Below are 25,537 nucleotides of genomic sequence, written 5' to 3'. Positions count from 1 at the left end.
GCACTGTCTTTACTGTGGGCTAGCTGTGTTCCCTGATGTTTGATTTAGTAGTATTCTGTTGTAAATTCCAATCCTTTTGGTATGGTTTGCAGCTGTTTCTTGACAATATTTGAGCTGCATTCGTATTCTCACAATGTCATGTAGTAAACACTTGATATCACTTAATGTACTATTAAATTTGCCATGTGCCTCCCAACACAACCACAGAGTGTCATTAATATCCATGATTTCCCTTACAAAGCATTGTTTGCCTTCTCTGCACACACCTTGCACTGCCCCAAAGAGACTGTGTTGTTTCTGTACTGATGCCTAGTTGCTATAAAGGGCCTCTTTCAATTGTTTGATTTCTTGTTCTTTCCGATCTCTAGCTTGTTGAATGAGTGCTAATATTCTGATATCGTTTAAGCAGTCCATGTAATTCTGTTCATCATCGTTTTTCTTTCGGATACGCGGTCTTCCACCATCTTGAGGATGAAAAAGCGATTGGTTGAAAGGTTCAGACGCTTATGTATATCATCAATATTAGTGGAAGTCATACAGCTTCTGCAATTATTGGTGTAATGGATTCTGTTATTCCAATATATTGACTCCTACTTTCAGAGCTCTTTCCCTAAAATTGTTTTCATGACTCAAATCCCTACATCATTCATTGCCCATTCAAAAAATATTGAGACATGGCATGGTCCTGGGCAATTTTTTAACTAACCACTACACCCCGAGACACATTTAGATAAAATATTTGATCACAAACACAAGCAATAATTATTTAAAAAATAATGAATTATGAAATAAGCAATCCAAATTATGTTTCTCATTTCCAATATTTCGCCAGAATATAACATACTTCTAAAATGTCTTATATCTGTTTCATTCGGAAAATAAATAAATAAATAAATAAATAAATAAATAAATAAATGTATTCAGCGTAAGATTATTCAGCTGGAACTATCAAATTTAGCACAACAATGACATTTCAAACATATCTATGACCATGGACACATCAGTGACATAATAACTTTCCCATCTGACAACTAACCTCCATTTGTGTAATGTCTAGATATGTTATTTTCATTTTAAAAATGGATTATTACACAGAGAAATATCCCATATCCAGTACCCCTAACAACTACAATCTCTGCCTCCGATAAGTGGAATGTCTGGTTTCAACCACAATATCCCAAGTAATTGCAGGTACCTTGTCTACAGAGGAAAACACACAACCTGCCTGTTGTTGTTTCAATTTGTTTGCATTCAATGCACGTACAAACATCCATACATATAAAAGCATGCATGAATTATTATTCTAGGCAAAATAATAGAATCCTCTACAATATAAACATGCACTGTCATTTACACTTTGTTTCAAATGGACAAAAATCTTTGTGTGGTATAACATTTGAAACAAAACAGTTCTCTGAAACCATTGAAGTGTTGGCATCAGAGAGAAATATTAGCTTCACATACAGTGTTTTTATTCTAGGAATGATTTAACTCTAAAACATTGGACTCTGTCTATGGCACAGTATTGTAATATAGGTTGGGAATACATAGAAGAAGGTTTTGTGGGGTTGACTTGGTTATATTTATTCTAAAGGCTTTGGTTCTGGAATTCTATTTCTTTTTGGATTGCTTGGACACTAACAACTAACTTCCTCACTATACTCTAGGAATCAATTCCACGCTCTCAGGAGTCCAATATTTTAATTAAGAAATAGATTCAAATAGGACACCTAAAACCTCCTGAGATCCCAGATTGATGAGGAAAATCCCTATAAAGGTGAATCTGTGTAGGGTTTAATTTTTAATTATCAATCTTATAGCACAGGTGCCTTATACTATATGGAGCTTTCAGTGGCCTACAAACAGGGCTCCCCAAAATACTCTTAATTGCTATCTCAGATTTAATTAATTCTTGGGACATATTTCCATGGATTAGTGTTGTGACTTCTGGTTTGTCTTTATAAGGCCCATGACAGATATGGGCAGTGAAGCTCATCATTTCTGTCTGTCCATCTGCTGACAATGCTCCTCTCAAGGCAATCTGGTCCTATTTTGGAAAATGCCTCTTCATTCTGTTCCTTCTCAGAAAGTCCTTCTAAAGGAGAATTTGCATCAGCCACTTCCAGACGGAGCCTCACGCAACTGTTGGGCAGGCGTTCTTCCTCTGCTGATTTCCCAAAGATTTTCCTCTCTTCCTGTGTGTTTGGGTTTCAATACCCATCAAACTCTACCCACGCAGCAACATCTGAAGCTGCAATTTTGGATTGGACACAGCCTCTGATAGGTTCTCTTCACTGAATCACTCACTGTTGAGTTGAACATTCTACTTCCATTGGTCCAATGTATTTGACCATGTCACTAGGGAATGCATTGTCTGTGACTTAGGCCTCCTCTAAGGAAGTATGATAACATTTTATTGGAATATGTATTTCCCTTATAATTCCCTGTATGTAAATGAGAACCTTTTAACATGTAACATTTATAGATTTGCGAGAACATTCTCAATTCAGAATCCTCCTTTATATGTGTCACTACACGTGTAGCAGAGTGACAAAAACATGTGAATTTATTATTTTATTTTCAGGTTTGGCAAACTAACAAAAGAAAGCCCATGGTACCACGATAACATGTCGATCAGCTTCATTAGTAGTTAGGATTCGCAGTAGGATTCACAGATAAATATACTGCATGGAGTAATTTACTTTACTGTGTGTGATCTTTTTGGAATCTGCATGTGTCCTTATTAAAATGAATGTTAATACATGTCCACCCTCTGAGGGAGCAGATGATACTATACTATGCAGTTTCTTTAAATGCACAAGAGTGAGTCTTGGGATAGATTTGTGCATTACTTGGCAAAGATGAGGAATTTGTGAAAACTGTTAATCTACACTGTGCATGTTTAATTTCAAAACCACTGTATTCTAATATGAAAGGTTTAAACATTCAAAATAGTATTTTTTGTAAACCCTTCAGCATTTTGTATCTCGCAATGCAGGGCCTAATCGTTTCCTATTCTCACACTTTGCTACGTTCATCCCAATTCCCACATCTCAGTTTCCAAGTTCTTCTTCTCTCACAATCTTTATTGTACGCATGTGTGTATGTTTCCCAGAAGGCAGTGCCTGAGCTCTCTTTCTCTCACATTGCTGTTTGGATGTTTTGTTACTTTCACTACATTTCTCAGACTGCAGCCTTACGGCTCTATTTCTCTCCCATTGGATGCTTTGGAGCTTTGAGTCAGTTTCCCATACATCAGTGGCAGAGCTCTCGTCCTCACCAAGTCATTTGTGAACTATTTTCACAGCAATTCACACAGACCATAACCTGAGCTTTCCTTTTCTCCTTTTCTCACAGCTTTTAAAGGACTGTCTTGTAATTTATGTATGATTCCCATAATTCCGTGCGGAAACATTTCTGCTGTCATAGTCTATATTGCTCACTTTGGCATTTTGGCTATAACTTCCAGAATGTAGTGCCAGAGCTTTTATTCACCTGCAATCTCTTGCTACACTTCCCAACAGGCAGAGTCTGATCTCCATTTGTGTGTGCCTCGTTGGAGGAAATTAAGCCTCTACTCCCTGCGACCCCCGTCTCTCTCTCCCTCTACCCTCCCACTTTCCATTTCTCACAGTCCCATTTTGCTGACTCTCTTGAGGTGACCTAAAGTTGTGAGTATGAATAAGAAATCCTGAGATCCAATGGGTGACTCTGGTGGAACAGTTGCCTACACCTTGGAATATGCCTCAGTCTTAGGACGTCAATAAGATTCCCAGGGAGAATTGGCTTGGATTTATGGATGTGGTAAATAATAATTAACAAATGCAGAAATCGCTAGATGAATAGTGTGTGCAACGTGCTGAAGGGATATAGCATTGCTTCCAATTTTTAGATTTCAATTTCATGCAGCATAATTGAGCTGATGTCACCACTTTTATGATCGGCTTTGTATGCAGCATAAACTTGCATATCTTGACTTGCTTTCCTTTGTAGGTAATCGCTGTTTCAATGGCTCTTTTTACTCCTCTTGTATTTTTAGGTGGTGGTTGGAGGAAATTGAATGACGTAGTTGACCTCTTAATCATGCCCTGCTTACCTCATGCAAATATTGGCTGTCCATCAACAGTGGGACATAAAAACTGCATTCATCCATCTGGCCACAGAATATGACCCCATGTTCAAGAGGGACATTTTACTGCATTTTACAGTGGTAAATTTTGGGCATGTAGATAGACGGTGTAGAATGAGGGGATGGGTAAAGGTTGAGAGATGGAGCTTCTAGAATGGGGAATGGTGGTGAACTGGCCCCCATAGAAATGCTGCACTAAAATGCTGTACAATTCCCTAGACATTCAGATATCTGACTCATAACGAGGGCCTTAGTCTCAGTTTAAACTTTTGAAATACTTGCCTCATTCCGATACTTACCTCCTTCATTGTAATGCCATAAATAATTGGATTCAATAAAGGAGGTAAGATGAGGTAAAGGTTCACCACAATGACATGTACATAGATCGGTACACTCTTACGTAATCTTGACACTACTACAGAAAAGAAAAACGGTATGTAGCCTGCAGCTAAAATGCAAATATGAGAGCTGCAGGATCTGATGGCTTTCAAGCTGTCTTTCGTGTGCTGAAAGTGTAGAGCAGTCTTGAGAATTAGAATATACGACAGGGCAATGCAGAGTATGTCCATCACTCCTATTAAAGTAGATGCTGCAAGGCCGTACATGCTGTTGGCAGTGGGGTCCGAACAGGAAAGACTGGAGACGGCCATGTTCTCACAGTATGTATGGGAAACATAGCTACCGCAAAATGGCAGCCTCATAGTGATGAACTGAAGTGGTGCACACAGAACAATGGCTCTGGTAACAGAGGCCATAGCTATTTTTGCAATGAGGGAATTTGTCATAATAGCAGAGTACCTCAGCGGGTTGCAAATGGCCACATACCGGTCAAAAGCCATGGCTGACAGAATGGCAGACTCTAATGCGGTAACAGCAGTGACACAGAACATCTGGATTAGACAAGCACTGAAATTAATTTTTCCAGACTTAAACCAGAAGATACTCAGCACTTTCGGTGCAATGCATGAGCTGACAGCCAGATCACAGAGAGCAAGTTGGGAAATGAAAAGGTACATGGGTCTGTGAAGAGAAGGCATTGTTTTAATGGCTAGTATAAGAGCACTGTTTCCCAGCAGTGTGACAATGTAGATGAAGCACAACGGGGGCTCAAACCAGCTGTGGTATGCCTCCAACCCTGGGATGCCGGTCAGGATGAATGATAACAGTGTGAATTCTGTATTGTTGACAGGTGACATCACGAGCGCATCATTTCTGTAAGGTGCTTCTGCCTGGAAACAAAAATAGAATGTTATTTGGAGGTGAACATATAATTTCTGCACCATTCACAGTTTTGTAAGTCTAAGTTTAACTCTGTTAGTGCTATTGTATCAGGTTGGCAAGAAAGAGTTTTCAAAGAGGAGGACTCCAATGCGGAGATCTGAGCATAGAATGTTAATGTCCAGCTTTGGTCCTCTCCCACCTGTTTAGTGACAATTCAGTATTGGAAAGCTTTGTAGCAACCACCATGACACCCTGGAGGTGTGTTCTACATACAGCAGCATGGCTCATCAAAGGACTTCACAAATTCAACCGCACCGCTCTAACGCTCATCAAACTACACTGGCTTCGGGTGTCAGTACATATCATGTTTAAATCTGGCTGTATCATCTTTAAAGCCATTAATCTCAAGTCCCCAAGCTCTAGCTCTGAGAAGATCAGTATCACAGTGTTAAACCATAATCATATATTGCCTCCTTATTGTGAATATTGGCCTAAGCCCATTCGCTTTATGCAGAAAACCACGTTGCAAAGTTCCAATTTTGGGTTAACTTCGCTGCCATTTTAAGACTCATCTGCCATTTTGATTTTGACTCATGTTCCATGTTCTAAAATGGTGGACTGTGTTTTTGACTTACAGTCGAGCCGAACAACCTTTGAGTTTCATTAATGTTTAGGTTGACCGAGAGCCGACTGTTTAACGTATGCAAAGAAACCTTCCGCTTCATACGAACTGCCATTCAAGTGTGTCTGCACTTACAAGCCTCATCCTTGTATAAACACCGAGCTGAACTGCATTGTAGCGACTCTTGGAATAAGGCTTACCGTGGATCAGAGAACCTACAGCATCATTGTAGTTTCATGGACATGTAAACGTATTTAATCCTTTGCATAACATTGTAACATTTGTCATGTGAACTAGGCACAAACTCTAGCCCACAAATTACTAACAACGAGAGAGGCTTGACAATATGCTAAAATGGTATAAATATGTCTGTGTTTAGACGTCCAGCACTCTCACTCCTCACTGTGTCTGCTGGTATATACTGTGAGGTGTTGGGAGCATGTTTGCTATCTGTTTTGCTTTGTAAAAAGTACAGCAATAAAAGATACTTGTATCTTTTCAGCCCGTGTTTGGTGTATTTTATTTGTGGTACTAAGCCTCGATATTTCTTTGGTCCTTCAGCAGGCGGCCTACATTACACCAGAAGATCATGTGCAGACTTAGAATAGTAATCATCATCATAATAATAATAATAATAATAATAATAATAATAATAATAATAATAATAATAATAATAATACTAACAATACTAATAATACATATCAGAGAATTATAGCATCATTCCTTTCCACATGTGCTTGTAATGGATGAGATCACCTTAATTCAAAACTGCACAAATATGTTTATGACCATAAAATGCATTTTTTCCTCTGAGTAATTAATGAACATGAACATTTATGATTGTAACACAAGGACTGTATGGACGCTGTATGACGATACATGAATACATGTATTGGCTGTACAGGACAAGATAAATAGGCTGATGACTATTTAATATACACTTCTTATTTATTCAAATAATATAGAGATGATATTGTGATCTACTGCTTATGACTGTACTGGGGATATCATATAATACCTAAGAGATTAGTGGACTATCCAACTATTTCATGACAAGATCCAGCCCTAACTGTAGGAAAAACCTTTATTGGCATATATGATGATTTACAACAATATGTGATAAAGGGATGTGCACAAATGTGACAGATAATACTTGAATGAATCAAGAAGCATGCTATGAACACATAATAATTCCAGAATATCCAGAAATGTTGCTTCATTGACCTAGATTGATCAAATTATATAAAAAGAAGGAATTCCTTGGACCCCTCACAATATTAACTCTGACATGACCACCTGTTAACATCAATGAAATGGAATCATATTCAACTTGAAAAATATCACACATATTAATACACTAACCAATGTTATCACTGGGCTGATATTGTCATAATTATATGAAATAGGACTTGTAACAAAAAAATACCTACCCATTAGAAATAATTAAAATGACTCACACAACACAAATTTATATTTAAGCTGTATTATCTAAAGAATTACCCGAATAAGTACAAGTGTTCATATTCTAATAAGGACCAGGTTCAGGAAGTTATTATGATGGACCGCCATTTACATTAATTCTTATCTACTCAATGCATTGCAACCCATGGCAAATGACATCACGGCTAACGTATTTAACTGGTTTACAAGATGGCAGTGTTCACAAGAACACATGGAAAGCTGCCATTTCGACTTAAAGGAAAATCAAAGGTCAGTACACCTCAAAGTGATAGAAATCACTGAATACATTTTATGATACAATAACATAGCTAGTCTAATGCAATATATGGAATGATAGTTACAAAGTTTAGATACCTACTCAAGAAAATGATACCTTAATCCAATACATACCAGTGTTTAAATGTTGGTTTTGTCTTGTCTTGTATTGAATAGTAATTCAGTAAATGACAATACAGATAGCTTTGTTCTTATATATACCAATGTTTAAAGGATATTTTATACTGGATGATTATCAGGCAATTAAAATAACCTGAAATAGATGGAAAAGTGAACCTAAAGAAAATATAAAGAGAACAAAAGCCCACTTTACAACTAAAGGGCATCCTTATAAATGTTCTCAGTTGGAATTCTAGGAATTAGTACCAATCTATTCAGAACCTTTCAAATTGGAAGGTAGATTATTATATGCCATTTATTTTCTCAGAGACTGGAATTGATCAAAAAAATAAAGGGAAGAATACAAATTAGAAATAGAATTTCCTGCACAGTGAGTAACCAATCTCTTTGATAAGTTATGACACTATCACTATATTGAACACTTCTATTCTAATGTTAATTTATTATATATGGCATTCTAAGACATTTCATCTATTTTTTCCTTTTGATTCCTTCCCTGTGAACCATCGGATCAACATTGGTCAAGTTTGATGTAGTTGCTAAAAGTTTTGTTCAACTGGGCTTCTCACATAAACATACTTATTATAAGGTGATCAAAGATGCCAAAAAACAGCTGCGTGATGACATTAGGAAAATAAACACATTTTAGAAGGGACAAAGAGACATGCTTCTGAGGAAAAGAAAACTAGGATATAGAAATTGGTTAATCCATCATAGAGCTCAAATGATGCAACACGATGTCAAAGTAATGTCAAAGGCTATTTGCAGTAGAAACACGGTTCAAATTTGGCAACTAATTAACAATAAAAGCACTCTAAAGTTAGCTGTTCAAATTAATGTCAGCAATGAAGGGTGGTGGGTAGAACACTTTGGAAATCAGTTTGCTCCTATTGATGCTATTAAGAAATCCCTTGGAAAAGAAGTTGCTAGTGCATAGTAAGTTACGTTTGACAAAGTCGATATTGAAGTACTAATCAAGAAGTCTAGTACTTTGAGAGCCATTGACCTGGATGGGTTTACTACATTTGCAGTGGGCAGAATTTATTACTAGTCTTTTTGAACAGGTGATAAAGCATGAGAAGTTCCAAGTTTGCAGAAATCGGCAATAATTGTGCCCATATTTAAGAGGGTCATTAGGGCAGACCATAATAATTACTGCCCTATTGCACTTTTGGATTTTCTGGGTACATTGTTTGCTTCATTGACTTTAGGACATCTGAGAAAATGGGTTAACCACGTAGGCCAATTTGATCCTAGACAAACAGGGCTTGTGAAGGGAGTTGGAACTAGTACAAACCTGTTCCTACTAAATGTCATATAATTGAAGGCAATTGTAAATAATACCAACATTTATAAGCCTTCGATAGTATTGACAGATACCTGTTGTGAAAGAAATTATGAGCTTGGAATTGGCCCGGAGTGTTATACTATAAAGGACTGATATTTAACCACCACAGATCAGGTCAGACTAGACTCTAGGGGTTTGTTGTCAAGGGAAATAAGAACTTACCAGGGCTTAATGCAGGGGTGCCCATGTGCCCCTGCCTTATTTCTTTTGTTCCTATTTGACCTTACTAGCTCTTTGGATGTAGCCTCTGCCTTTCCTCCTAAAATCAATGGCACTGACCTGGCTTGGATGTTATTTGCTGATGATTTGGTTCATATTGACCAAACTGCAATAGGTCTTCAGCGAAGACGAAACTCACTGCAGGACTACGTTGTGGGAAATGGTTTAGTGATTAATACAAACAAGACAAGGATATTGACCCTGCAGACCCTGAATGGAAGGCAGAGGGCCTCCTTTAAATGGCCTTTGGGGTTGGATGAGTTAAGGCAGGTGGACTCTATTACCTATTTGGGATCCTGCATAAAAGTGAGTATAAATGATAACCCTCGGGCCATAGAGTTACGAGTAAATGTAAAATGCTTAGCCGCTCACGGTTTGATAATACATAAGAGATATCATCCTCCCTGTTCTGACTTTCTATACATTGAAAGTAGTGTCAAGCCTTAAATATGGGGCAGAGGTCTCTTTAAGTCTTCCCTGGCAAATGTGGGTCACATTCGAGAGAGCTTTTTGGAGGAGAGTTTTACTGACACCAAAAGGAGTCACAATATTGACTATAAGATATGTACTTGGTTTACTATAAATGTACGCAGTGGTAATTTGCATGTCTCTTCCTCCCGTTTCGAATGGCCAAGGTTGTAATGACCAAGGTTTCTCCCCTCTTTGAGCTATTGAGGAAAGTTGAGGGAAAGGGCAGCTTTGGCCAATATAGCATGGAAATGGAAATGTATGACATTTTAGATAATTTGGAACCCACAATAGAGTTGTTGGAGATGACTCCAGTTGTAGTAAAATGTAAGCTTTGGCACCTGGATTGGATATAAACCAAATAGGCAAGGCTCACCTACAAGCTGTTCTCACAGCTAAATAATGAAGTAAGAGCTTGCAATGTGGTACCCAAATATCTACTTATATTTCCTAGCACCCACTACCATCATCAATTTATGACATTTCCATTCAAACTTATATCCAACAAGGATACCGCTCTAAAGAAAATGGAACGAGACTCCAGTTGTAGGTTCTGCTAAAAACAGGGTCTGGTGGAAACATTAAAGCACATTTTGTTGTATTGCCCCTGTTGTACGGCTATAAGAACACATGACTTGTGAAAATGTATTACAGCGAGGAATTCTCTTAATGCAGAGGAATGGTGGTAGATGTTTTTATCGGGGGTAACTTTTTTATGATTTTTGCTTTGATAAGATTTTTAAATTAAGTCTTTTGTAAAGCCGATTAATGGAAAGCATTTTTAACTGTGTATGATACTGATCATTTGTGAACAGTTTTTCTTAAATGAAGCTAAAGATTTTAGTGAGAGGAGATAATTATTATTGTTTTTTATTTGTTTTAATTAAATAATTGTTATCATTGGTGTTGTAATCGAAATAGGGAGGATGACATTGAACAATACAATTATTGTGTATGTATTTGGGATGGAAAAGGTGAAATGTTTGCAATAAACCAAGTATAATAAAATAAATAAATACATAAAATAAAATATTTCACAATGAGTAGGCAGTAATGATTATTTTGGAGTATTTGTATGGGCATTTTTAAATAAGACAACATAACGCCCCCTTCCCTTTCCTCTTAGCCTTCTCCCCCTCCAACCCCTGGGCAGTGTCCTGATACCATTTATCCACAGCACAGATACACACTGATTGTTCTTATTTACATAATATTCAATATTCTCAAGTTATGAGAAAACCATTGCTGTACAAAGCCACCTTTAAGAACGCCCAAGACCATTGCCCAGTCTCGTTGGAATCTCACATATTCCCCTTGCAAATTATACGTCATCCAATCCATTGCCATAAACCCCCACAATTTAAATAACCAGTGCCTTATCGTTGGTGGTCGTTTTTGTTTCCAGCCACTCGCTATGACCAGCCATGCCACTATCACCATTAACATAAAAGCTTTGCTATGTATCTTAGTTGGCAGACGGATCTCCGGATCAAACAAACCACACATCCATTCCCTAAGTGTCAAATTCACATCAGGGATTACCATCGTCTTTATCTGGGTCGTGACCTCCTCCCAAAATGTTCCCAAGCTTGGGCGGTTCCACCGGATGTGTCTCCAATCCCCTTTCTTACCACACCCCCTTCAGAATATCTCTGTAGTTGATGGATGCATTTTATACAATCTCTCGGGGGTATAGTGCCATTGGACCATGATATTATACCACGCTTCCCTGGCTTCGATCAACCTTGTAAGTTTAGAAATGTTTGCCCATAGATGTTTCCAGTGATCCCTTGGAAGATCCATCCTGAAGGTCTTCTCTCACTTGTGCATATATCCCCAGACCTGTCCCAATTCCCTTTCCATCAATATTGAGTATAACGTTGACACCGTTATCGATTTCCCGTATGTGTGGTGATATATGTTTCAAACGTTGTGAGCCCTCTCTCTGCTGCTGTTTTACCCCCTAAACTGGCTTTCCAATATCTTAACTGATAGCACTCCAGACTATCCTTCTCTGAGAGACCTACAAACTATTTACATTCCTCAAATGTGGAGATATTCGCTCCCTGCATCACATCTCCCACTTTCCGCCATTGTCTGAACGCTCCCTGTACCATCACTGGACGGAATTGCCGATTCCAAAATAATGGGGTAAACGGGGATGGACCCGTAGGTAGGTTTCCCTTTTCTAATAACTGTTCCCATATATCTCATATCACTGCCGGTACTTGGCTAATCTGTCTGTTTGGGAGCCTGCCTTGTCTATGTAGCCAGAGGACCCCTTCTAATGGTCATTCCGCCATCGCCCTATCCATCCTTACCCAGTGTTTCAAGATATCTCCCATAAACCATTCACAGAGTACACGTAATTGTGCTGCCTCTTAATATTTTACAAAATTCGGTGCAACTCTCGGGGTTTAATGTCGCCAAAGAAATCTGAAAAACACTTTATTCAGTGCCATAAAGAATGAACGTGGAACCGGTATTGGAAGAGCCTGGAACGTGTAAAGTAGTCTCGGGAGAGTCACCATATTAATAGTAGCTACCCTTCCTAACCATGAAATTCAAACCGGGGTCCAATTCCCCATATCTTCCTTTACCTTTTGTAGCACTTGTGGATAATTGCTATTGAACATCTGCAAAACCGCCTTAGTTATATTAACCCTAAAGTACTTGATGGAGCTGTCTTCCATAACAAACGGAGAATATGAAAGTAAAGCCTCCTTTTGTGTTGTAGAGAGGCAGAATTCTAGGAGCTCTGATTTCCCTATGTTAATCTTAAAGGTCACCACTCGCTCTATATCTGTCAATTCCAGCAGCAGTGCAGGTATTGATAGTTTGGGGTGTATTAATGTTACTAACATATCGTCTGAAAAGGCCACAACCTTATGTTCATCCCGTCCAAAAGGGAGGCCCTGTATCGCCAACCTCAATCAATGTTTGTGCAAGAAAGGCTCCAAATATATTGCATATAGAAGGGACGATAGTGGGCATCCCTGCCTTGTTCCCCAGCCAATTTCTATGTTACGTGACACTTGTTTATTAACCGAAAGACGTATTTTAGGGATCTCGGTATTTGCCCGTACCATCCGTATAAACGTAGTCCCCATTCTCATCTGCTCCATAGCAGCAAGTAAAAAAGGCCACTCCACCCTATCAAACACCTTTACGGCATCCAGTGACACAAACATTGAAAACATTGGGAATCCTTTAGTATTAGCTTACTCTATTACATGGAGCACCCTCCTAATATTATCAAAGTTCTGTCTCCCCATGATGATGATCAGCATTTATCAAGTCCGAAAGGAGAGGTGCTAATCTCGCTGCCAGAATGCCCGTATACAGTTTTGCATCAATGTTCATCAAATCGATGGGTCTATAAGAACTGCATTTCGTCAGGTCTTTACCTGGTTTCCCAAACACCACTACTTTCGCCTCTGTCATGGTCAGTGTTACCCCCCCACTTGCCACTACCTCATTAAACAACTCTACCAACCTTGGAACCATTGCCTAGCGTATTATTTATAGAAAGCAGCCAGCAACCAGTCCGGTCCCGCGCTTTATTTAGTGGCAATGCCCTTTTTTCTGCCTCCACTTCCTCCTCCCTAATATAGCCATCTAACTTTTCCTGCTCGACAGCTGGTATCCTTGGCAAAGATATATATAAAAAGTAGTGATGTATCTCCCAAGGATCAGGGTGGTTTGACACGTATAGTAATTTGTAAAACTGAGCAAAAGTCTCAGTTTTGCTACCAATTTGGTTGTGATTGATCCATCGGGCTGCCCAATCTTCTGGATCGTTATAGCTGCTACTGATCCCTTCAACTGGTGAGCCAACAGCTTATCTGCTTTGTTGGCTCGCACATAATACCTCTGTTTGGTCATCAACAGGTATCTCTCTGCCCTACGGGTCGGCAACACATTTATTTGGCTATGTAGTTCCTTTAACCTTTTTTTAAAGGGTCCACGTTCTACGTTTCACTATAGCATTTTGAGTGTCTTACAATTGAGCTTCAAGGCCCCCTTCCATTCTCACCCTCTGTTTCTCCTGCTGGGCTCGAAATGCAATAAGTTCTTTCCTCACATTACTGCCTTAAAGCCGTCCCAGGTTCCTTCTGGCGAGGCGGTTTGGTTGCCATAAACAGAAAAATATCCATCAATCTTGTCCCTTATCACCTCTACCGCCGTTCCATCACTCAGCAGTTCAACTGGAAACGTCCAGACCCACAACCCTATAAGTGGCCCCATATCTGTCACTAGTAAAGGGGCATGATCAGATAATGATATAGAGCCCAGACCTATTTTCCTTACCTCCCCGATTAAGCTTACCCACGCATAATCAATTCTTGACAGGGATTGGTATATGAGAAAAGCATGTGTATCCACTTTCATCTCCTCTCTTAGTCTGCCATACATCTCGTAGTGTTCGATTTTCAAATCTTTCCTTCAACGCCTGTGTGGGTAGTGCTGTTCCAGGCCCCAAACCCCCACTTCTATCTATAGTAGGGTCCCACACCAAATTAAAATCAGCTGTGAATATTATTTCACCTGCTACAAAGCCCTCCAACCTTGCTTCTACCTCTCATAAGAACCCAACCTGTCCTGTGTTAGGCGCATATACCGTTGCCAAGGTGATTTGTCTATATTCCAATTGCACTAATAGAAATATGTATCTCCCCTACATGCCCACCAGAGACTGCACAATCGTAGCCCTGAGTGTATGTTTGAGTCCTATCAGGACCCCTGAGGTTTTCCCCGCTGCATTGGATTTAACAATTCAGGACAAAGGCCGCAATTTCAAAACCGATTTATCTACCTTCTTAGTATGTGTCTCCTGTAACATGATGACATCCCCAGTCTCCTTTTTCATTAAAGCTTCCACCTTTTTTTTAATCCCCTGAGATTATAAAATACTATTTTGAATGCAAAACATAATTCTACTGTTCAATGCCATAATTGTATTGTTCCGCAGCCTCTGGCAGTAACCATTTCCTCACATCCTCTGCCCCCCAAACACCCCCCCATCTCCCAACCAAACCACCCCCAACAAACCCTTTCAATACCAGGCCGAAGACCCTATGATACCCTCGGGGACCCACCCCAAAGCTTTGGCCTAGAAAATTACCTGAGGTGAACCCCTCTGGGAAGTATCAAACAAGTCCCTTAGATTCCAAGACATCCTCCACCAGTCCACTGCTAGTGGCAGATGAAACCAATAACTAACAACCCAATTGTCTATCTACCACCCTACGCTCCCCCTTCCGCTCGACCCCTTGTGCTCTCCCCAACGGACATTTCAATTTTGCCACTCTGCCGCCCCTCTTCTCCTGCACCATAGACCAGTCCCATTGTCGCATCCCCGTTGGGAGGAGGGCCTTGTTCGTCTCTCTCCATGCCCTTCTTCATCCTCCAAGTTCAATAGTGCCAGACCTTTCGCACATGAATTATTTCAATGCTGTACGCCCTCCAGAGTAAAAAGCAACCCAAATGGAAATGTCCACTTATATGGAATCTGTTTTGTAATCAAAGCGCATGTCACTGGGACCATATCTCTTCGCTTTTGCAGTGTTAATACCGCCAAGTCCTCGAACAACTGCAGCTTTGCCCCATTCATTGAGATATTCCCATCTGTTCTTGCTGCATGCAGAATGTTCTCTTTTAAGCCATATGATGTTATGGCAACCACAACATCTCTTGGTCTAGCACCGGTTCCATTCTCCTTGGTCCCACTCTATGCACTTGGTGTTAGGGAGAATTCTCATTTCTGTGCTAATTCCCTTCAACCTTAGAGGACTCTGCTCTTTTGCTGGTTTTAGGACTTTTTAATTTTCACCTGGAGTGAGCGAGATCTTTTTCACACTGTATCATATGTTTTAACTTGATTTGGATTATGTGTTTTCACTGTTTTTGGAGTCTGACAAACTCCAGAGGCAACTACGTTTTGTATAGTGACGCACAGCACCTTCAGTACAGTGCCACTGAGAAATCCTTTAGATTTCTCATAAGGTTTAAATACCTTTTCTTTTGTGAACTGTAGTTCCCAAAATTAGTAAAGTGAAATTGACTTTACTTACCTTTTCTCTTTGTAGGTCCAGCACACACCATCCTACGTGGAGTGATGGGGGGTTCGCTAGTAGGGAGTTCCTTATACAACATTCTCATGTAACATTTTTATGTTACTCTCACTACTTTAAATGACTGGTGGCAGTGGTTTTATTTTTCCTACCATTGTGCTTTTCTACCGCAGGCTGAACCCTCAGATGCAGTACAGCATCCATGTGTACCATGTTGTCAAAATGGCCCTTTGTCTTTTTTTTTGCACTTTTCTATTTGTGAAGTCTTTCTTGGGTTTTACTCTGTGCGTTGAGACAGATTTGAGCCCTTTGTGTGTCTTTCCTTTGGCGGGCTACAGCCCTAAAGCCTGCCTCTGGCGCAAGTGTGTCTGGAAGGGCACGATGTGAGGGAGGTAACCGAAACTTTTCTGTCCTTTGTCTCGAGGAATGCCTGAATGCAACCAGTCCTGATTGGCTGGCTGGCTGTCACCCTGCTGTTTGATTGACAGCCTAGGTGGTGCATGAATGGGAGAAACCTGCTTAAAAGGTGAGGGTTTGGAACTAGAGGCAGAGTCAGCCACTGGGAGAAACACCCAACGATGAAACCATGAACGAAGCTTGCTGCATCCTCCTGGGCCTTTGAATTTTCCAGTGAAGCCATGCTGCTGTGCTGAAACTCCTTTTTCATTTCGACAGAGAAGCTCTGGACGGAACAGCTTCTCCCCTTGGGTTAGTGGGACCAACTAGCCCTAAGACAAGCTCCACTGGACCATCGTTTCTGACTGGCTGTACTTCTTCGTTGCTGCAAGAACCGAATACCAGCGGTCGAGTAATCCATAGTTGAGCATATAATCGTAAATTTCTATATATTTACAATGTTACATAATTTGCCTTTTTAAAGAACGCTTATTTAAATATGTATGTTAATTAAATAAATAACTATGCATAACAGACACCTTGTGTGTAAGTGTTACTTGGCTACTTGTATTTATGGATTTCATTTGTACAGCTCCACAGCTCACATTTAACTCCTCTTGAGATAGGCCTGGCTGCTCAGTCACACAACCCACTTGTGTAGTACAGACTGATACCAAAAGGTGGGTTACCTAATACCAAGCTGATAAGGGTTATGTAGTCTCACACAGTGTGACTGCTTTAATTATTACCTAACAATCAGCCAGACAGGAGGGGTCGGCAGAAGGCTTTTTGAGGAGAGGGCACACAAAGGAGTGCTTGAGGAGTAACAGAAAGGTTCCAATGGCAAAGGAGTGATTGAAGAAATCAGCCAATGTTGGAGCAAGGAGACCATGTTGTCCTTGATTATTCTGGAGGAGCAGGGGAGCACCTGTTTGGTTGAGACTTTCATAGAGCGTACTTGTCTAGAGACCTCATCAGGTGTTGTGGGAGAGAAAGAGGCAAGTAGGTGGGAAAGGGAGAGAGGGGCCAAGGGAGGCATGAGAGTGGGTTAGGTCAATGGGAGTGGTGTAGAGGAGTGTGGGGACAGGATGTCCTGAGTTTTAGTAATGAGGTTAGAGGCCAGTGCAGTGCAGAGGGCCAGGGAAGGCAGAGGGAAAATGGAGACTGCAGTCAGATTCATGTTCTTAGTGGCCCCAGAGATGTGGGCTTGCCTTGGATAGATGTAGGCCCTCTTCTTTGATCTGATGGAATATCTGTATTGTCTCTGGAGCAGGCAGCATGCCAGTTTGTCAGAGGATGTGCACAAAGTCTGCCACTTCCGCTCGAAGCCCGCCAATGTCACTAATTAATGATATCATCAGTGATGTCATCAGTGATGTCATAAGTGATGACATCATCGTGGTCGTTTGCACTGCAAAAGAGGGTGCATAGTGGACTTACTCAAAATGTGAGTACTGAATTCCAGGGGTCGCATTGCGTTAAGTCCTTTTTGTTGCTCAAGCACGCATCCCAAACCACTTGATGGAATTGGACTAGGTATGAAAAAAAATGGGCACAAAGTGTTGATTAGATTTTTTGGGGGGGGGTATGGGTTTATTGCATCTAGTCGTTTTTTAAAATATTTGACAGAAAAGGGGATGTCCCCTTCTCTCAAAATTATAGCAATATTTCCCATGGTGCTTTGCAGCAGAGTGGATTTTCAGAAATAGAAACCTGCCATTTTGTTTTGTTCACTGTGAAAGATAGCCACAGTTATAACAGGAAATAACAGTGGCTAGCCAAAGACCAAAGTGAACAAAAAGCCATTTGAAGGGGGGGGAAGCATGGAATGATGTCAGAGTAGATGTGGGGAGGGGGAAAGAGGACATAATGTGAAATTGTGAAGTCTAGGATGCCAGGACAATGGGCCTCATTACACGGACGGCGGTAAGGGTTTACCGGTACCGGTAAGGGCACTGGTACCAGTAAACCCTTACTGCCTTCCTACGAGGTCCCTTTGCGGGTAGGTTCTTTAACGCCTGCTGTTTAACAGGCGTTGAAAAACAACCCGCAAAGGGATCAGGGTGCTAATCACGGTACCGCAATTTGCAGCCCCGTAATTAGCGCCTTCTCCATTCCCATTATGCCCTATGGGGCAAAAATGGGAATGGGGAAGGGCAATGTTGGAAGGGGGAATTACCGCCTTGCCAACCTTGGAATAGGGCGGTAATTCCCCTTTCCACCAAGGCGGTGCCGGTATAGGACCTTGGTCCTCCGCCTACCGTGTAATGAGGCCCAATGTAAGATTGACACAAAATAATTGTCAATATCCACAGCTAGGGTAGGAAATGTGAATAACTGAGGCTACAGAAGGAATTCCCAATAACTGAATAACCACAGCTATACAGGCCATAAGAAGCCGTAAAAAAAGGTTGAAAAGTCATTTGAAGGGTGGGAAGCATGAAATGACATCAGACTAGAGGTAGGGAGGGTGGACGCGGAAACCATGTGTAACTGGGATATTTAGAACACAAGAAATAATGAGATTGCCAAGAAGAGATTATCAATAACCGTGGCTATAGAATGAATTTAAAGCAACTGAATAACCGCAGCTATATGCATCCTACATATCTATAATCACGTTAATCCATTAATAAAAAGTTGGGAAAAGTCTTTGGGGGGGGGCAGTTGAAATGACATCAGGCTAGAGGTGTGGAGGTGGAAACAGTACACTATGTGTAATTGTGGAGTCTAGAATGCAAGAAAAAAGAGATTGATTTATAGGAATTCTCCAATAACCTCTCTAAATAATCTCATTCTGACCACAGCTATTCTATACACTTATAATACCAAATACACAAAATGTAAGTGCATCACATAAAACATCACTATACAGGAAGAGGATCATAAGACGTCATAAGGAGGGAGGGAGAGTGAATATGTGTGTTTGGAGGGACACTAGGTGTTCAAACACTGAAAATGGCACCATCTCAATTTTCATCAAATAACCGTGATTATGAAAAAGGAGCACGTTAGTGCATTTTGGTGCATTTCCATAACCGTGGTTATCGGAACATAATTATAAAGAAAGGGCTCTCTACTGACACATAGGAACTCATTACAAGTTTCCCATAACAATGCTGGTGATTCTGCCAATCCTGTAGCACCGTTGCTGGCTACCAGCATGGCGGAATCACTAGCAAATTACAACTCTGCGGGCGCACGCAGCTAGCTTATCCATAAACGGTCACACTGGCATAATAGTAATAGCCAAAACAATTAGAAATGACAGTGCTACCATATTAAAAAGTGCAGGTAACAGCAGATCTGTCTCCATGATGACAGAATAACTGGCACCAGTAACACCAGTACTGGGAACAGCATCATTGCAGGGACTGGAAGTTGTCTGGTGGGCATTTTGGAAAGACCAATCCAATTTAAAATATCCACACCCGGAAACACTGCCATGATGTGAGTGGAGGCACGTGATAATGTCATATGAAGAGATTGCAAACCTTACTGAACTACAAGCAACAACACTCGGCTTTACTGCAGATGAAGAAAATGAATCCTAGGCTTGATCAAAGAAACATCCTTGACCATATTAACCCTCAAAAAAGGATCAAACAGTTAGAGTATACCATCCGGAGGTTAATCAGTAGAAAACTACACGTGGTGACTTAAGGCAGATACTACAAAGCTCAAAGAATGCTACGCCGACTTCTCATTGCACTCAGACCAACATTGTGCAAGATTGTGCAAGGAAAATAAAGAGTTTGTTAGGAAGTGGGAACACATATTGAATACATGCTCATTTTATTTAATATTGCTAAACATTAAAGTGCTTTCCGTGAACCTAACAATATTGCAAATTAAATTGATGAACTAACAGTTGAAATCACAGCATTAAATGATGCCGAAACTTTCACAGACATCCTAGCCAATATCAACAAATGGCTAGAGGGATACACAGCAGATCTGGAATTAAGGAGGATACACATGTACCGTCGGAGGCATACGACTATTTGAATGATGAGGTTTATAAATGGGCGGATGAATATCAACCACAACCCACATGACCTAGCAATCCCTCTTCAGACAACAGCAGTTCTGACAATGACTCCACCAGAGGAGAAACAACTACAGCACGCTCAGAACAAAAGGCAGGACCATCAGGTGTAGCGATAGCCTCTTTGAACAAAGAGAGAGCTTGAAATATCCCACAGAAAGATTTGTTAGGAGCAAGACAAAAGGGAAGAGAACCCTGAGGGGGAAGAGGAAAAGGACAGGGAATGACGACTAGGTTCCAGGCACATCAGACCTAGTAGTCAATCTGTCACACCGGACGCTAACCGTGCAAGAAAATCGCACACTGCAAAAAGGACTTAAATTTGTACCAAACTACTGTACCAAACTAGTTAACATCAAAGTTGAGCTACATAAATTGGTACGTAAACTGAAATAATTTAAGGTTTTCTTTGAGGAACTTCCGACTCAAGACAAAACAGACAATACACGCTGAATTTGTCAATTTCAAACTCCTGAGTACATTTGTAGCACCGATCAACGTACCTGCTATCAATGTACCTGCTATAGATATATTTGAAAAGATGGCACTGGCAGACCTCAACAAGGTCCACTTTGGTAGACCATGGAACAATAACTTGAGCCGAGGTGAACTATCAATTATCAAAACACTGTACACAGACACAAGCATTACTATTAGACCTGCTCGTAAAGGAGGAGCCCTGTTCTTATTGAACATGGAGGCCTATAGACAAGAATGTAAAAGACAATTGGATGATCATACAGTATATGCTAGAATCGATCACAAGCCTTTCAGCAACATTGTAAACAATCTGGACAAACTATTGACTAGAGCAGAAGAAATGGGATTTATCACACAGAAAGCGAAAGTATACTTACAAACAAAACAACCACAGATTCCCCAGTTTTACCATCTTCCTAAGATACATAAGAGCTTCATCAACCGACCCGGAAGACTGATTGTCGATGCTACAGGAGGAAAATTGCATCCATTAGGTACATATATCGATAACTTTTTGCAACCGATTATCCAAAAGACTACCACTAAAGTCAAGGATAGCACCCACTTCTTGAATATTCTCGAACACATCACTTTGACCAAAGATGACATTCTTTTTACCTTTGATGTCAGCAGCCTCTGTACGAGTATACCACACAACCTGGGACAGGAGACCATTGAATGGCTATTACTCTAAGAAGAAGATATCGGAGCATAATGACATTATTAGCATTCATTGCAACCAGCTCATACTTCCAATATGCAGATGATTGTTATCTACAAACCTCCGGGACAGCAATGGGTGCCACCATAGACTTGCATATGCATATTGCTTTATGCACCAATTTGAGAACCCTGCATGGAAAGACAAAATCAAAATATGGGTCAGGTATATTGATGATATTTTTTGAATCTGGCATGGGGATAAAGAGACACTCACACAGTTCCTCACAGACATTAATGGTATAAAACAGAGAATTCAGTTTACGACTGAAATAGGAGATCTCGGCATCCACTATCTGGACGTTAACATGAATGTGGGGAATCTGCAGATCAGCACATCATTGTATACCAAATCGACAGCTAGGAATACAACTGGACAAACGTTAAGGTTAAAAAAGGATCATCAGTGATCCAGAGGAGTGTAAGGTTGAACTGGGCAAACTAAGGAGGAAGCTTCAAGAGAGAGAGGGTATCTGGATGAAGATTTGCAGACAGCAATGGAGAAAGTGCATACACAGTCACGTGAAGACCTTCTACAGACCAAGGCTAAACCACCAGCACCCACAGTAGTATATGTTTCACGTTTTTCCACCCAAAGCGCACAAATCCAAAAATACATTACTAAGCATTGATCATTCTGACTAGTGACAATCTAATGAAGGAACTATTCACAACTAACCAGTCTTCGCTTACCAAAGAAGCAGCAATTTGAGAGATCTATTGATCAGTACAAGAGACACAAAAAGAAACACCATCAAGACCAACAGGCAACGAACTTTCCTGTGCTTGAACTGCAGCAACTGCCACATATAATTAAAGGGAACACAGTTTCACATCCCAGTACAGGGGACAAATCTAACTGAGAGACGTTGCTACCTGCAACAGGGAAAATGCTGTATACTGTATCAAGTGCCCATATGGCCTATGTTATGTTGGCGAAACGGCGAGGAAAGTCAGGATTCATATGAAGGAACATAAATCTTGTATAAGGAATAAAAACCCACATCATCAGTAGCAAGACATCTTACTGAACAGAATCACAATGCTGCACAACTAACATTTCAAGTGCTGGAGATAATAAGCAAGGACAGCATCAAGACACAAAGAAAAAAATACAGTAACGTGAAGCATTCTGGACCAGTTGAATAGTATGGGTACCCCATGGTATGAATGGGGAGTGGAACCTCAACTGCTTTCTGTAACTACTTTCTAGAGTGGATACCCACAGCTTCGACTTTAGTCACTTAACGGACCTGCGATTTATGAGATACCACCACTACACATCACAAGATTACTAACGATGGAAGACACTCCTGATGCATGGGGTTGGTGGTGCATGTGCCATGGGAGTGAAATTTTATCTCAACACATTTTAAATACTTATGGTAGATGTTTTTCTAAACATTTTTTTCTCACTGTCTTTTTTTGACTCTTCTGATGCTAATGTCTATGAACTACAAAAATCATGCACACTGTATATTCAGTGTAGTTTATGTATACATGAGAGGGTATACACTAGACATGCCACACCTAATCAGTTGTGACACACAAACAGAAACACTAGTATGAGTGCAGACTAAGTGGACCATCAGAGTATGAGAAGACAGAGGACACCATGAATGTCATAGGTCAAGTCAGATTCCTCTGACATGACACTCCCAATTAGGGGATAGAATAATGACAGACTCATCCATGAGAACATAAACATGATCGCACAACACTATCATGATAGTGCTCGAGTTCACATAATTATCATTTTTCATTTTTATTATTACTCATTTTTTTTAAATCACAATTGTATCACAATATGCGGCATGACTGCTATTGGTTTTACATAACTGAGCCTGTCTCACATAGCAGAACTTGCTTTATTGTAGTCAGGACATACGAAAAATGAGAAATAACATCAAACTATCTCAAGATGGCCGCCGCTGTGACAGCCTTACGGCCATCTTGTCAGGCAAAGCTATGGTTACCATGGCAACATAGCCGTCCAAGCAAAGACAGGCACAACAGCTCTGGCTTTTGCTGTTGCTGCCGTGCATCTCACCACGCTGATTGAGTAGAACGGTAAGGGCTGCCCACCACGGATGACAATCGTGGCGTTCTACATTTTTCCAACAAGTATTGTAATTTGTATACGTTGTTTCGCAGATCACGCTGCACGAAGCAGTCAATCGCGGGCATTATTCACTGTCCTACACTGGTCAGTAGACAGCCTAATCAGGGCCCACCACGCTTCATACTTACTAGCACACGCTCTTAGCAGTGATACACCAACAATATCTGTGAATCAAGTATCATGATGTTACCGTTAAGATGAATTGCACTGTCACCTTTAATATAGTACCAGGGCACGGGTGACCGCACAGATTTTCACACTATTAAGAGACCCAGGTGGAGGCAGATTAATCACTTGTGCAGTTCTTTTACTCAATAACTAAAACAATAGGGTGGAACTATCTTGGCCAATAACTGTCAACCACACGATTTCGATTTTCTACAATTTGATATTACTTTAGTTCACAAAATTCTATTGATTGTGCTATGAATATTGAATGGAGAACGCTAAATTGATTTTTTAAAAATCTTGTTCATGTTATCTCTTGTCACATATGTTCTTCCTGTTATCTCTTGTCCTATATGTTTTTTGTGACTGTGTGTCTTGTACCAGGTTGTGGGCGACCTGCCAATGTAACGTGAATATGCAATAATGGATCGGTGATTGGTTTTTTGTCATTATGATGGTATTGACTGATTGACTTCTTTGATTGTACATTACAAGTATTATTTCTTACAAGCTAGGGCATGAGGCCCCGATGAAGGACCAATGGTCCGAAATGCATAAGCCTCATCCCGCTCTTTGCTACAAATTTTAGAACCATTTTCTCGTTAACTCTATTGGATTAAATATTAACTATCTGTCGCAACATTGGATGATCTAATTTTCATTTTTACCACATAACCATAGATTAAACTACACAAATTCTGGAAACAGATTAACCCTTGGTGGGCATTAGGGTGTGCGGCCAAACCAATGGCTAATAAGACTTGGTCTCTTCCTCCCGCATTACTGAACCGTTAGCACATCCCCAATGTACACACAACAACAAGCCAGCATGCCAAGAGTCCAACCAAATTGGACAGACCCCATACATGCATGCATGCACGCACGCACGCATCAATGCACAATCCCCCCACACATCTTGACCAGGCCAGGGAACATGCAATGTTCAAATCGTTTAATGCAAGTGCATCAATGTCATACACAGGCATCTAACTGATATGTTTTCTCACCCTAACAGGCTCATCCACTGACAGCAACAGTGACAGTTCGTCTGCAGACCATGCAAGACCCAGTCAGGCTGCCCAACAGCCCACACGTGCCACATCCATAGCTATACCTGCTCCACAGGTCCAGGCCGCTGCCCAGGAACAGCAGCCATAACCTCAGGGCCAACCAGCTGGCCAGGAAAAGCAGCCACCACCTCAAGGCCAGGAACAGCAGCCACTACCTCAAGGCCAGATGGCTGCCCAGGTGCAGTAGTCCATACCCCTAGCCTAGCCAGCTCCCCAAGCCCTCCCAGCTGCCCAGGAAGAGCAGCCTGCTCCACAGTTCCAGGCAGTGTGACCACATTTTCAGCCATCTAGAGGGCCCATCTGCAGGCCCCCATATCCCAAGGTACCACCTCCAATGAGGATAAGGCAGTAGATGGTGGGCCAGATACAGATGACACTCCACAGTGCTTCACATATCCCTCTCCCACCTTCAGTCCCTCCACCCTCCACAGCCCACCACGACCACCAATGCTGACCATCAGAGAGATGGATAAGTGCATTCACCAGATGGAGGCCCGACATGAGGAGATGGTTGGTGAGGTCCAGCTAATTCATGGGGAAATACAGTTGACTGTCCAGCACTGTGCCTTTGCCCTGGTCCGTCAGTGGCACTATC

The 25,537-nt window shown here is 40.9% G+C and overlaps 1 protein-coding gene across 1 annotated transcript; it reads right to left on the bottom strand.

Annotated features, from left to right (window-relative positions):
- Positions 1-401: 401 nt before the first annotated feature.
- Positions 402-25,229, bottom strand: LOC138528150 (olfactory receptor 52K1-like). The gene is made up of 3 exons (XM_069639602.1): positions 24,987-25,229; positions 4,429-5,358; positions 402-464 (listed from the first exon to the last, which is right to left on the bottom strand). Exons 1-3 carry the CDS (start codon positions 25,227-25,229, stop codon positions 402-404), a joined length of 1,236 nt encoding a protein of 411 aa, XP_069495703.1.
- Between the last annotated feature and the right edge of the window lie 308 nt (positions 25,230-25,537).

The sequence above is a fragment of the Ambystoma mexicanum genome, chromosome 7q, assembly GCF_040938575.1.
Source record: "Ambystoma mexicanum isolate Mex_15411 chromosome 7q, UKY_AmexF1_1, whole genome shotgun sequence".
Taxonomy (NCBI): Eukaryota; Metazoa; Chordata; class Amphibia; order Caudata; family Ambystomatidae; genus Ambystoma; species Ambystoma mexicanum.
The sequence above is the reverse complement of the archived record's forward strand: the minus strand, read 5'-3'. Positions and strand labels throughout refer to the sequence as shown.

Coding starts and splice junctions, on each gene's coding strand:
- LOC138528150 (XM_069639602.1), bottom strand. CDS start 25,229: ATGGCTGAAAATGTGGTCACACTGCCTGGAACTGTGGAGCAGGCTGCT. Junction 5,359..24,986: donor GGCCTGGACCTGTGGAGCAG/GTATAGCTATGG, acceptor TTTTGTTTCCAG/GCAGAAGCACCTTACAGAAA. Junction 465..4,428: donor ATGGCATTACAATGAAGGAG/GTAAGTATCGGA, acceptor TTCATCCTCAAG/ATGGTGGAAGACCGCGTATC.